The sequence below is a fragment of the Harpia harpyja genome, chromosome 6 (genome assembly GCF_026419915.1).
Source record: "Harpia harpyja isolate bHarHar1 chromosome 6, bHarHar1 primary haplotype, whole genome shotgun sequence".
In the NCBI taxonomy this organism is placed as follows: Eukaryota; Metazoa; Chordata; class Aves; order Accipitriformes; family Accipitridae; genus Harpia; species Harpia harpyja.
In genome coordinates this window covers 35,822,940-35,837,840 of record NC_068945.1, presented here as the reverse complement: position 1 = coordinate 35,837,840, position 14,901 = coordinate 35,822,940, and the positions used below count along the sequence as shown (strand labels likewise).

Genomic DNA, 14,901 nt, shown 5'->3' with positions numbered 1-14,901 from the left:
TGGTACTTCTCTGATTATCTACAAACGGTATCTGAAAATTAATAGGAGATCCAGCTTTCATGTGAGAAATACAAGTGGGAACCGTTGCCTGCACCAAGCCCGAGGAGACTTCAGAGTCTGCAGGAACTGGCTTTGTCAGTGAACGTATAATCTTCTTTCTTTTCTTTTCTTTTTTTTTTTTAACATCCTAGTAAATTACAGGCTTTGGTTATGGTTTGAAGAAATGTATTCTACAAATGTTGTAGCATCTGTATGCTGCTGTTTTTACTGCAGCCGTTGTACAGGTCATTAATCTGATCTCACGTCGTAAAAATTTCTCCACCCTCTTCATGAGTTTCTTTGTTATCATAACACTTTCCAATACCTTGGCGCCTAACTCCACTACGCTCCCTTATAATTACCCGGGGTAGAACAACTGCTTTTTTATCCTCGATGTGCTCGGCTCCTGTGGCGGTGCTGCCGAGCCCCGCGCTCGCCGCATCTCTGCGGTGGACTGCGCATCCAGGAGCTCTCGAGGGCTGGTCCTGGGCACCAGGAAGACATCTGGCCAACAGACCCTCTCCTCTCATCCTCATCGGCTGCTCGCCACCGCAAGCTCATGGCACGAGCCTGGAGAAGGGAAACAGCAGCCACGGATGGTCCTGCATCCGAGACTTGGTTTTCACCTCTCTAATCACTGTCAGACACCTCTGCGCAAGGGTTGTTGCCGTCCAGTGCTGTGCAAGGGGAATGGTTGAGCAAACCCCTCCTAAGCGAGGTGAGGGGAGCCAGCAGCTTTGCCTGGGCTATGGGGCAGGTTTTTGTAACAGGCAATAACGGGGATGCTCCAGCTGTTGCAAAGCTTACGTGACGTGAGCACTGCTGGGAAAACAACGGGGTTTGGAAAGAACCGCTTTTGGGCGCTTAGCTGAGCATGGGTCCCAGAAGGTGTCTGGGAAGGAAGAGCTCATGGGAGCGTGTCATGGGCACGGGCAGGGCCTGGTACATTCAAAGTGTGTAGTCTGAAGTAACGATCGCCACCAAAACCGAGGTGAATTTTGCCAGCTTTTCGTAACCGGCAAGAGGACAGTGCTTCAGGTTTGCTGCCCACTGGGCAAACAGAGACTTGGGAGACCCAAGGGGACGTAGCAGGCAGGAGGAGGGGGGTCTGGTTACCTCTGGGAAAAGGACCCGAACCTTTAAGCCAGGTGGCATTTTCCAAGGAGGGGATGTGGATTTTGTCTCCGGAGTACATGCCGACTCCTGTTGATGATAGTCTTCCCTCTATTTTTCCAGGGTGGCAGGCTCCGTGGGGCCATAGCACGGGGATCTCAAAGAGGGCGGCAGTCCACCAGGCACCCCCATCAGCCTCACAAGGTGGCTTTGCTCTGCAGGTTGGCTCTCAGACAGGGCTGGCCTGTGCCACCCCGGCCCATCGCAGTTTACTTTCCTAGCCCTATTGTCTAAGCCTCGGCCGAACTACAGCTTTTTCCAAGAATCCAAATAACCTCATGTTTTTCAAGCAGTGAGCCATGGCAAGGCTGAAGCGCACTAAGCCAGCAGCACCGGCCCTTGCCAGCACTGTGGCATTTAGCAGTGCAACACCAACAGCTTTTAAGAGTCTCCATTTTCTGTAAGTTGAAAGAGAAATGCATGGCACTTAATATTTGCAAAACACAGATACCTAGCTGCCTAAAAACTTCTGTCTAACCGCACTGGGATCTGTGTTAAGAAGTATTTCAGCGAGAGATTGCTAACACAACCGACTGTAAAGCAAGTGGTGCTGCTGCCCTGCATGGGTCTGAGGAGAACAGGGTGTAAGAAGCGAAGACCACGTTCAGTTTACCGTGGGTTTGTGGTTAGAAAGGCTTGGAAATGGACTTACCATTTCTCCCTGCTCCTACCGTCTCCACTTACTCCACACTTCTTAAAGTTGACATGAGTCCTTACTTCCAGCTCTTGGTGTAGTGGGTAATGAGACGTCTTAACAGTGACCTGAATTTGGGCTTCAGCCTGAAGACTAACTGCTATTTCACATGAACTTAAGTCAAGCCAAGACCCCACTTGAACCATATGGGGGAATCTCTTCCTTCAGACAGTGCTGCATCCCTTGCCCTGGGAAATAGTAATTTTCCTTTTCTTTCTACCCCAAGGTAGGGACTGGTCAGATGAACTCAGAGATCTGGCTGACTTTGGGGATACAAGAAGACCATGCCAAGCCAAAGGTAGAAGTGTGTAGCTGGAAAGGAGGTTGGTGGTTTTCCCTTTGGCTGTGTGGTTTTAGGTGAGCTTCGGTTTTAGGTGAAGCTGTCAGACTGCACTGCAGAAGGCGACAGATGTTTGTTGTCACGGAAAAAAAGAACTATAGCTTCTCCTCTTTTTTCCCCCACTCCACAACCCATGTTTCTATGTCTTAAGGTATGGCTGTGAGATGATTAAACTTGGCTGGGTAGAGAAGTGGGTGCAAATGGTATGCCAAACAGGAGAGACTATTAGACCACGTCAGTGCAGAAGCTTGTACCTCTGTGCTCCCAGGATTATGGCTTTGAGACATTTCCCTGGGCTTGGGGACTGGACAAAGGCTTGCCAAGGACCCTCTGGTACATAAATCCTCCCCATCACTTCTCCTGCAGAGGGGCCCGGGGAGCTGTGCCACCGAGGTGTTGGCTGTACTCATCCTGTTCATCAGGTGAGTTCTTCGGTCATATGGCTGGGACTCTAGCCAAGAGGTCTTTCTGTAAGTGGTTACTACAACCTGAGCACTGGTAAAATCAGTGGTCGAAGGCAAAAAATTCACATTTTCCTCAAAGCCCTCTAAGGCTTTGACAGAGGCACTTTGGCAGATTGAGCTGGGAATGCTTAAGACATTACTGTCTTTGGGTATCCTCCTTATCCATCTGCTAATGGCTTCTGCTCCCATAGCAGAGAAGGTCCGGCAGGAGTTTAGCCACTCCAGGCACCAGTTTGGCATCTGAACTCAAACCCAACTCTTAACAGCAGCCCTTAAAGCTAAACTGCCTGACTTGACCCTGAAACAGACTGGCAGGCACTGGGATGCTCTTCAAGGAGCAGCCAGAAACAAGCACTGTGCTTGAGAAACACTGTCATCTTCAGCAACCCCAGCCTGTGGTGACCATATGACCTGGCTTCAGGTCCCTCTAAAACTGTATCAGAAACTTTAACATTAATGCTCCCTAGCCATTTATTGATGTTTTGCTCTATATACTGCACCGAGTCTAGTATAGTTGGCTTTGCAAGAGCTGCATGCCCCGAGTTCTGTGAAAATAATTGCATAAGAGCAGGGAGCACGTGCTGTTTAAGGCATTATAATGATATATAGTCATCCCTTTGAAAGAATGAGTATGGCCCCAACATTAGTTTAGATCACAATTTTAATGTTTAAAAACTATAGAGGTAACAGAGAGATTATAGAACTTAATACATTTTTTTTTTTTATTTACACACAGAAACTGAAAAACTGCATCGTTTATTTGGATATGAGCAGCACAAAGTATGGTGATGTTAGCAGGAGCAAAATATTACCAATGACTCACTTCGACAATCTATTAGAGATGAGCTCGTATCAAGCATACATCATTCAAACAGTATTGTTTATACTAGATCGGGGTGAGCCTTAACATACCTTGGGACACTAAAAACAGGTTTCTATAAAGAAGTTAAAGTTCAAGTCTTGTGGAAAAATACCTTTACAGTTTATATTTTGTTGGCTATAACACTGAAAACAAAATGTACACTTGTATTAATTTGAAAAGCTCTGTAGAAGTGACTGCATGTAGTTTTTTTCCCTCAAATTTGTGCTCACGGTGAAAGCAAATGTTATTTCAAGTTTCATTTTCATCCAAGACCATAAAGTAAACATGGAAAAAAAATACAATTATTTTTAGATCCATTTTTCAACCTCCGTTTTTCAGCAATCCTGAAAAAACATGTTTTCGGGCTTTACCAGCAAGAAAGTCTAGGCAAGGCTCTTGCCAGAGGCACTCTCAGGACGTATACAACCCTCCCCTCCCGTCATCCTCACCCCAGCCACGCAGCTATCCCACGACAAAAACTAGTGGCCTCTGCCCGTTCAGAGGGTGGGATGCGCACGCAGTCCCCGTTCGGGGATGCTCTCGTCAGCCTCGGGTGCTCGCGTTTTGGTCGTAGGATAGCGGCGTGCTGGGATCTGCGTCGGAGGAGCAGCCGCGGGACTCTGCAGGAAGGGAGTGGGCTAGAAATGGCACGAATTGCTCCGGTTGCTGCCCGCCCCTGGCTTGTAGCGCTTTTTTTCTGAACTATGGGCATTTCTGGTGGCTGCAAATGGAAATGCGGAAGTCCTGCCCTGACTTCTGTTTGTACTAGTTAGGTAAATAGGTGCCTGGATACAACATGGCATAATGCTGGGTCAGATTGCTAGCTGCAGTTTGCTCTGGTTTCTGCATAAAGCCTTTTCGGCATTTTACTACCACCTGACCTCGGCTGAGGAGGTAAGAGGTGTCTGGGTACCAAAGGGGCCCTTTACAAGGGAGATGTTTTACCCAGCAGGAAGACTGGCTAACTTGCTGTTGAGAAAACAGGGAGTCACGCACTGGAATTAATCCTAGCAATTTCACTGGACCTTTTGTTTCTTTTTTTCTTGTTACATTAGCGATGTAATTATAATTTCAAGTTTAGGATTTAACTGTTGAACTCTTGGGAGAAAGGAAAGGATATACATTTTGCTAAGTCAGAAGCTAAAGTATTTGTATTTCTATTAAAATTATTCTTAATATGCAGAGCCTATCTCAACACTTCTATATCATAGGGGATAAACAACTGCAAAAATATACAGCATCCTATTTATTTACAATATATATATGTACATAAAAATGAAATTTCCTACAATACAACACAACTGCATAGATTTGTCTTCAGAAACATAGGCATGTGTACAATTTGTGAATTCTAGACCTTTCCAGCCCTGTACTTTTTATTAATTCATTATCTTTTTTTTTTTCACAGTTTGTTACAGAAATCCTTACATTAGATACAAATAAAACATTCTTTGTGTAAGTTACAGGAAATAAGGATTTTCCTGACACCAAGGGCTCTGGGGAATTGTTTAAGAAAGGACCCTGGTGCCAGGTGATAAAGCCATCTCGTGGAGCTGCTGATGGAGCTGAGTACATTCTGCTGTGCCTTTCTCCTACAGGCACTGGGGTGGGACAGTAGGACTGGAGGTGGGACACCACCACGTGGAAAGAGTTTTGTTTTGACCAAGATGCTCTTTAGCCTTAATGTAAGGTTCAAGCAAAGAAATGTATTCATTTAAAGATAAGCTAGAGATACTGTTAATTGTTACTGTTAATACTCAATATCAGAGAGAGCTCTGGTGCTTATGCATTGTAAGGCAGATGTACAGACACAACCCATATATCATCCAACCTGCATTTGCACGTGTGACCTATTGCAAGTGGAGCACAGGCTCGGTCGGTGTGTGGCTCGGGAAAAAGCAGCCCTCGGGAGCGGACAGGCATCCCCATCCCTGACCTTGCAGGATGAGACCGGCCGTTCTGCCCTGGGCCGGTACACGGGCCGGGCACCACTCAGTCCCTATCAGCCCTACAAAAGGTCCGTGCTGGTGCGCGGATTTGGCATCGGCCCTCTGACCAGGAGCAAGCATCATCCAGAGAGGTCACTGCTCCCGAGCTACTGTTCCCGAATAACAATTTACTGTGTTTTACTTACTAGGCATGTTTGCCGTCGGACAGAGAAGGGCAGCTGTATTCTGCAACTGTAAGGGTGCTTTAAGCTCATGACTATTTTCTTTGCAATGTGCTGTGGACCAGGAGAGGCAGCAAGGCCGTCTTTTAAGTGTAGGATTAACTCCTACGATCTTATTAGGAGCCCCTGCTTCTAATTAGTCCTTCCTTGTCCCTCATCACTCAATTGTTGCTATTACACAAATGAGAATTTTAAAGTATTTTGTTGTAGTTATTAGGAGCAATTTTGCATCCAGTCTATGACATTTGCAGTGCTCACAATAGTGATAAACTCTCTATGAAAAGAAAGCACGCTACCACCTACTAAGTAGATACGGTACTCTGGATCCTATTAATTTAACAACAGAGAAACTCCTACAGCATTTCACTGTGCTCTTAAAATCCTAGCTAAAATGTGGGACTCGTACATCGTTGGCTACAAGTTCACTATTCCAAATGAACTGAATAACAGCAGTACATTTTACAGATAACCTCATACAAATATTGTCATCCATCACTGATGTTGACAGTTACAGCAGGGTCTATTGCATTCTGTTAAGAATGTATAAACCTGATGAGAAAACAAAAAGCACGTTATTTCACGTTCATTACCACAGACATCAATAAACACATGATTCCTTTCCATAAATATCTATAAATATGATGCCAGTAAATCAGTCTAAGCAAAATTCCCTCTTTTTTTTTTTTTTTTTTTTTTTTTTCCAGAGACCCAGAAACAAAGTCTGTTTAAAGACTCAATATTTTGGGTATCTATTTTTCAGTATCTAAGATGTGCTTTGATGGTCCAGTACCTCGGGTAATTTCACTCTGTGCACACACCCAGCTCATTCTTCTCCCTATTTATCCAGTAAAACTCCAGTATACAAACAAACTGGGAAAAAGAAGGCAGCAGAATAGCAAAGAGGAGGGAGAGGGGTAGTGATGGAGGAGATCTGGGAAGATGCAAGGAGCAATCAGTCACCCAACAGCCCTTCAAGTCGAAGGAAGCTGGGTGCCAAAACTCAACGGTTGGTATTTTAAACACGAGACTACTGACTATTTGGGGGTCTGGGGGGGGGGGGAGGGAGATGTCGCAGTTGTGACCTTGCTGGGACCCCATGCAGCAGATCCGACCTCTAGCTCATACCCGGGTACTTGAAAGTGGCTCCCAGGATCCCCTGTCTCACAACCCCCCGATGCACAGAGCCACACTGCTCAGAAATCGGTAGCAGAAGGATAAAGCGGGGAGGAAAGCAGGAGAGCCCTGGAGCATCTTGAGAATAACACTGTACAGCATTCTCAGGTCTGAGTTAGGTTTTTTAGGATAAGATCCAGAGAGATTATAAGGCACCTCAAAACCTGAAATGCCATCCCAGCAAGCTGAGTCAGAGAACGGAGTGAGATGCTGGGCTCCTGCTGCAGTGACCGGGGAGGGCTGGGTGCCTGCAAAAGGCGAGCCACAAACTTACATCCCGAGCTGGGAAGATGCCTGGAATGAGCTGCGAGGAGTTAGGAACCAAGCATAGGTTCTTCTCCAGTTAGAGCTTGACTAACACCTGGGCTTGTAGGCTGTGGTATGGACTTTTCCGTGAGCAAGGGAAGGGATCAGTCTCGCGAAGAGATGGCACGGAGAGAACTGGTGACCCGCGCCATCACAGGCAAAGGTTTGAGACCACCCGCAGGAAAGCATGAGTGAGCTCAGCCCGGGGGTCCTGGGTCGCTCAGCGGTTCTTGTGTTAAATGCTGGGCTGGGGGATACTGGGCAGGAAGGAGGCTGCACTGGAGACCTTGCTGGGAGCCTGTGAGTGAAGGTCTGAGGGGCCAGGAGGAAGACAGAATAAAGGAACCCCGCTCTGCAGTCTAGCAGGTCGTGTTGCCCAGTGGGAGGAGGCTTCCCATTTTGTTCTTGCTGCTGGGCTACTCCGAGGACTTGGACAGCTGGCGCATTCCACTCTGCCTTGGTTCTGGATCACAGTGGAGTATCGGCAGAGCCGGGTACCTCACTGCCTAGGCTGAGGTACAGGTCCAGAAGTCTGGGTTTAGTAGGCTTGGTTTCTGCAGCATGAATGCTCTGCACCTCGATGCCCAAATTCTGGGGAAGGCCCCAAACTAATCTCTCTGGATGTTACCCTTAGAAACCAACTCTCAAGGTCCTGAGAAATGCTCTGGGGTCTCCACTCTCAGTGACTTCAAGCCGTGTGGGACAAGGCAATGGCAACTGAGGCCATTCCATAGCTCACAGAAATCCCACGATCCCGAATTCTCCATCCCTAACCTTAAAAAGAGCAAGCTGCAGTGGCAGGTTCCCCACCGCTGGTGACAGTCTCCTTCCACAGTTACAACGGGGAGTCGGCGATGAACCGGCTACTGGGAACAAGAGGGTCGCTGCTTACTGACAGGTATGGCTCGAGCATACCGAGGGCATCACTCAGCCCTTGGCCGTGAAGCGGGGCTCCCTTTAGCCATCGGTTCTTTCGGTGGGAGCCGGGTTCGTATTTTGAGATGCTTTTTAGCTCACATGGTGAATGACACAAAGTGAACATGTTTATGCTGCTGGCAATGCACTAATAGAAGATGTCTGCTCAGGATGGTTAACGATCACCTGCTTAGCGTTTTGAGTCTCTACAAGTAGTTCTCTACACCAGCTATAAGGCATTAGGCAAATGCTTGTTTTGTGGACAACAGATGCAAGTTACAGTGTTTCTGCTAGTAGTAATTGAATGTCTTTTCTTTCACTGTCATGGAGAATTGATGGGAAATGTAAATGAACCATGTTAAATATCAAAAGTGTTTCTGTTTGTTTAAAGACATGTTACAGATTTCGATTTCTATTAGAAATCCAGTAGTTTGGCAGGGTGAGTCAAATCCTGCTCCCACTGCTGTCCAAAACCCCGCTGACTTCAGTGGGAGGAGGATAAGACACAAGAGAGGAGCCGGTCTCTACAAGGTATGTACAAATAAACCCCAGAATGGAAAAGGCATGAGGTATGATTAAATGCTTAGGTTTTGATAAAACTGGAGCTTGGGTTTTTTTTTAATGAGAGAAGTGGGCCATTAGTAAACAGTTTAACGCTGAAGAAAACGCAGACTTCCTACGGAAATCCCCAAGCGTCTGCTTCTCTTCAGGCTCAAGTACTCATGGTTTGGGGTCAAGTCTAGTTCTGGTCGGGCACCAACTGAAATGTGCCAGGGGAACGGCGGCTGGTGGTAGTGGCCGTCCTTCTCCTGCTCTCTGGGGCTGGCTTCTCCACCAGAACATCAGAGAGAAGCACCACATTTAGGACCTACGCTTCTACAACACTCATTTAAGCTCTCACGGTGCTTTTCGTGCCTGTATCCAGAATGCTACACTTAAACCAGTGAGGCAAATGGTGCACAAAACAGCAACAGAACAAACAAACAAAACAACAAGCCGGATGCGTACAACTGGAGAACAGAGTTTTGGCTAAAAGACGGGGAGGAGGAAGGGTGTGGACTGACATCACTCCAGTCGGGGTTGATAACAACAGGCGCTGCTGCCCTAAAGGAGCAGAGCTTACGGTTGAAGGGCTAAGGATAATAACGGAACAATGCAATTCATGGGTGGAAGAGGGGAAACAAATTAATTGTGATGAATTCCTATGAGCAACACTCTATATAGTCTCACAGACAAATAACACAGTCTTAGCGCTGATCTGATAACTCAGTATCGGGGGACAGAGTGATTTCCTGTTGGAAAAATGAGTCTGTTTTCTGCAAGAAAATACACCCATAACAGTATTTTCAGTACTGGATAATCATTATTTGGATTTGATTTGAGTAAACTCACAAAAGATGGAACAGATAACAGAACGGATGGTTGCGATTTTGGTGTGTAGCAAACAGGGGTGTCTTCAGAAGGAGGTGAACTTCAGTGGCCTTCGGCACTGCCTCCTGATTGTACCCAGTCATAGATGACCAAGGGAATGCTCACTAGGGAAAACATTATCCCCAGTGCCAAGAAAAGAGAAGCCTGGAACAAAAAGGAGAGAAAATTAATGAATAAGAAGAAAACACAATTAATTCAAGTATGCTAACTTCTCCTCTTAAGGAGATTTACGAGGTGATGTATCAAAGTTATCAGCTAAAACGGGATAGCACTTCTGGTAAAGACAAGACCCATAGATAATTAAACAGATTAGCGTCATTAATAATTACGCGCTGAACACCAAAACCAATTTTTTTCTCCTTTCAATTCACTTCTTAAACACTGATCATCCCTAAAGAGGATTAAGTGAGTGTGTTTTTAGGACCAATCGGGTTTGCTCTTTTCAAAGCCTCACGGAAATAAGTATACTCTTCCCATCAGATACGTGTCCATCGAAGTTCAGCCCTTTCGTCTCGGGGCCTGTGGATGGAGCCACAAATGAAACACGGGTTTCCCGCCTCTCTGCTCAGAGCAGGAAAGTCTGACCTTACAATGCTTCCAGCGCACACCCCGTCAGACTGGGAATACACAGGAGTGTTGCATCTTTTCAGCTGCAGCTCTTTCTGGGGCTCACTGAAAATCTTTCCAAGGCCCATTCCCATCTGCTCACGCATGCCAAAGGGCTAACATTTCAGCTGGCTGCTTCTGGCAGAAGCACCCTAAATCTGACTCGGGCCCATTAAAACCACGAGGAATACTGCAAACGGAGCGCTTTGCACGCTTTCTGGATCAACGTGCTGAAACGGAGAAAGTTTGCTGGGCTGAAAGGTTTGCTGAAGCCAGCCAGGGGAAGAGCCCCTCGCCCCGCAGAGAAGGGCACCCCCAAACACAAGGTGCCCTGCGTGGTACGGCCCCTCCACCCCGAGACCCCCAGGGTAAGCAAAGGAGAAGGGCAAGCACGGCTGCCGACTAACTGAAGCAAGGAGGGAAAGCAACGTAAAGAAGCTCACACACGCGTTCAGATTGGGTACACTTCGCATCTAGCGCATTGTAAGGAATGACAAGATGAAAGTGTTGCACGGGTGGGAAAGGAATGCATACCCAAATCCTCTGAGTCAACTTTGATCCATCCTGCTGTGTAATTTTTAAATACAGCGATGAAGGAAGAATGAAAATCAGCATGTTGGCAGAAGTGACCCCTGCAAAATTCAAATAAATGAGTTTTGTTAGCTGTCAGCAACAGCTAATTATTGTGTTGCTGATTAGCAACAGTCTTTTATTAGCAGTACAAAACCAGGATACTGTACCTACAACTCCAAAAATATCCTTCATGGACGGGATAAAAATGACTAACAGGTTGATGATAACCAAAAGAACAAAAGTAACCAAAACATGACGGCATAAGTCAAATTTTGTTTTTTTAGCCAGCTCAAATAACGATGAACGCACCTGGAGGAAGAGAGAGAGTTCTCTGTCAGGAATAGTCTATAATCCAATTCAAAGCTTCCCATGTTTATTTTAACCGGCTCTTTATGTGACAACAAGCACTGTATAGATCTGTCAGAAATTTTGGGGTCTTTGATGTAATGGCCTTTGAAATAATCCTTCAAATTGATTTTGATATTTCAAAACTGTAGGTATACATGCATCTGCAGTAGGATATTCCTCTCTTTCTAACATGCCTTTTGGGATCCTTCTGCACTTAAAAATGAACTTCACCTCTGAGCCTGCTCCAGTGAAATAATGTGAAGAAAGAGAGGGCCCTTGTGGATTCAATTTAAAACAGATTTAAGACCAAAAGCGATTAATTTATTTCCTGCAGGGAGAACTTCTCCAGAAGTTAGTGGGAGTCTGGTGTGGGAAAAGACCGATCCAAGCTCAAGGGCTTTTTGTAGCTGCAACATCACTGTCTTGGCGACTGCTGGACTGTGGTTTGAAGAAACGTGCCACGTCCAGCTGTTACTGACTTCCAAACCGTGGGGAGCAGTTTACTTACGGTGAAAAACAGCACCGGCACCGTGAGTATCACTGCAACGATCACAGCCAAGCGCACGGTCAGGATGAGGATGTCATCTTTGCTCTGGTACTTGTGAAGCAGATCCGACTGCACATTGTCTATGGAAAAGACAGTAAGATAAGTGTTCTGGCAAACAGGCAATTCGTTCACAAAAATTATTGCTTAACAACAGCCTTCTTGAACAACAAGTGATTTATCTGCAAACAAAAGAGTATGGAATGAAACATTCTTGAGTTAAAACAGCGCTTTGAACCAAATCCTAATGATCCCATTATTCCAGATTAATCCTTTGGAGGCCTGATTTAGGAATGCATCCTAATTCAAGAGAGCACATGCCTAAGTCTAAGGTAATTTTCACTGTAGGAAAGACAACAGTGAGACATGCATGAAAGCTTGCTTACATATATATAAAAAAATAAGTAAAGTGAAATAAGCTATTTCTAATTGGTTCCGTGGGCTTTTTTTTTTTTTAAAAAGTTTCAAATGATATAAAAATAACCATATGCACTGCAATGGCTGAACTTAATATAAACGACAAGGTTTTGAGCTAAATTGGTTTAAAGAGCAAATAAACTTCCAGCAAAAAGCAGTGCCCCTGTTCTCAACCAAGAACAAAGCCTATCTTGGGTCAGCTCTCAGTGGGACGCTCTGACATTTGCACTCAAATCCCTCGGCAGCTCCTCCGAGGGCTGCCCTGATGGTTTTTTCTCTTGAACCTGCCACCCCCCAGGCAGTGCCTGCAGCTTGGCCCCACGCCGGCCGCGGCCCCGGCAGCCAAGACAAATCACTGGGGGGTGCCTAACGGGGAGGCAGGCACTGGCCGTATTTTAAGACAACCTCCTGCAAAAGTGTTTCCTTGAAGCTGTGATAAATAGCGCAGAGCGGGTCTGCCTGTGCTAACCAACAGGAAAACCGAGTTGCTGAGGGACCTACGTGTTTGCTTTGCAACTTTTAAATATCTAGGAGCAATAACCTAAGGGGGTGGCTGATTAAGCGCACCACAAAACGTACTCGCTGCCCCTTTTTAGGCTCATGTTTTGTTTCTGCCTGCTAATCTTAGAAAGCTGGTGGTAAAACGTTAACAGCTCCTAAACCAAAGTCCTTAAAGGGAACTCTGCAGCCACATCTAATTTAAAATCTTTGGCACTTGGTAAAACCTCGTATATTCCTGGAGGCAGAGGGATCTGTCCTGCGGCGAAATGCCTGCGCTCCCCCCAGGACACCCTTCTGGGGAGAGACCACGGGTCAACACCACCTCCGCAGTGCTTGAATCCCCACCAGGAGAAAGAAAACGCTCTCCCACCTCCCTGCAGATTAGGAGTGGGGTTTTCAAGCCGGGCACATGCACAGCTTCTGCGACACAGAGCTTACTCTGCTCCTGCAAGCACAGACTGCAACTTCTGTACCGCTCACGGACTGCAGCCAGGTAGGAAGTGAAGGGCAAGGCTTACAGTTGAAGGTCTGTTTTCCTTTCAGCTAGATACACCACAGAGCCCAACCACAGTGTGACCTTTTAGGGGAAGAAAAACACCTCTTTTCTGTAATTCTGCAATGTAAATATAGTCATCACTGCAACACTTTCGAGAACACAGCAAACAGACAAGTACTATTGGTGTAAAGAAGAAATGGCCACAATACAAACGCTGTTCTTACCCAGGTAAGGGTAGCGAAGAGGGTTAGAAAACTCTGAGCGAACATAGGAAAGGTGAGGTTTTGTCAGTCTCAAGGGGAAGAAGGATCAAAGTGGAGGAATTCTGTATTCTCTCAGTGTCCCTTTTGCTGCCTGTCACGGCACTGACCCTTGCAGGAGCCCCGGCAGAGCCACACAGCTTCCACCCGCGGGCTCTTGGCGCCGGGGAGCAGGGACGCCTGACGTGGGGAGAAGGCACACGAGACACCCCAGGGATTCCTCCGCCATTCCCCCTCGGGAGGGCCAGAAGGACGCAGCCCCTACCTCCTCCATGGACTCCAGACCCTCGTCCTTGAGGGGTGTGGGAGATTCCCAGAGAGGAGCGCCACGGATCTGCCTCCTCAGATCCCTGGGGCAATCACATCAGAATCTCCTCCCTGCCAAAGCGAAGGGGTCCGTGCTGATTTACACCCACTTGCTCCCTGGGGCTGCTAGTCTGATGCATTTCTATGAAAATGTGTTAGACGGGAGCAGTTGGATGAGAACGGCTGTTGCTGTTGTCACTTGCAGCGTATTGGCGGTTTTATTGGGAAAATGGGAACAGGTGACCTCAAGTTACTTCAACACATGCAGACTCAAGGCCTCATAATCTGAATGAGTGCCTGAGAAAACAAATATGAGATAGGTGCACCTTTGGAAAAAAAAAAATGCCACATTTCATATTTACTTATTTTCTTTCTCTTGCAATACATGGCATACAGGGAATGGTATCGTGAATGAGGAGACTGTAACAAAAAGGTCACTTGGAATAGGGTGGAGAAGACCAATGACCTTTTGGTGGCTGAGGTAAAAGGCAAACATCAGTTTTGTCATCTGTCTTGTAACCCCTTAATGGTCCATGGAAAAAGACACTACTTTTCAGCATTCCCGTTATACCGGAACATGGGAGTAGCTTCCTGGGCAACATTCATATTTTATCCTACTTTACTTAATAATTGTGCCTTTAGGGCACACGTGTTGTATCCTTTAGCGATACAGCATAGTTTGTTTGTTTGTTTAAGTGAACTGTTGTGCATGAAAAGAGACAGGGTGCAAGTCTCAAACACTGAAATAACCATCCTTTGGCGGCTGAGCTGGGACAACACGCGAAGCTTCCCCACCTTCACTGCCACTTTACTTAACTGAGACCTGAAGAGGTCAGCTCTAGGGACACAGGGAAAACATTTGGTCCTTCGCCTCTATGATGAAAGCATCAATAAGAAAATGAAAAAGCTGCGATGGCTGATTTGATACTCATTTCCTAGGACCTGCTCTCAAATCTGTCTCATTTTATGCAGATATGCACACTTCAGTCATTACTAATGTACACAACATTCAGGTGAGGACCTTGGAATGCAAATCTTAGTGGGGCCCAGCTAATCCCCAATTCAGTTAAACAAATATCTCCCTCATATTTTGAATATGCCTTTTGCAAATAATACTTTCACTTGTGCTTTTCATCCACAGGGGAAAAGGAGGAAAGGATTTGTACCTTCCATATGAAAACATTAAGCAAAATTACTTGAAAAATTATTTTAATATAAGTGGATGGGACTTTCCTTTCCAGCTGGGATACGCTATTGATTTCACATGTATTCCCTTTCTACTT

The 14,901-nt window shown here is 46.2% G+C and overlaps 1 protein-coding gene across 3 annotated transcripts in view; it reads right to left on the bottom strand.

Moving 5' to 3' along the window:
* Window positions 1–3,353: 3,353 nt before the first annotated feature.
* The window catches only part of SLC38A1 (solute carrier family 38 member 1), a 41,657-nt gene continuing 30,109 nt past the window's right edge, over window positions 3,354–14,901 (bottom strand). For 2 of the 3 annotated variants that reach the window (XM_052788742.1, XM_052788743.1), the window contains exons 13-16: window positions 11,603–11,721; window positions 10,914–11,055; window positions 10,708–10,805; window positions 3,354–9,711 (exon numbers count right to left, since the gene is read on the bottom strand). In XM_052788742.1, coding sequence (XP_052644702.1) covers window positions 9,610–9,711; window positions 10,708–10,805; window positions 10,914–11,055; window positions 11,603–11,721 — 461 coding nt within the window. In that variant the 3' untranslated portion in view covers window positions 3,354–9,609. The remainder of the gene's footprint in view (window positions 9,712–10,707; window positions 10,806–10,913; window positions 11,056–11,602; window positions 11,722–14,901) is intronic. The other variant, XR_008235451.1, reaches the window with a different exon arrangement.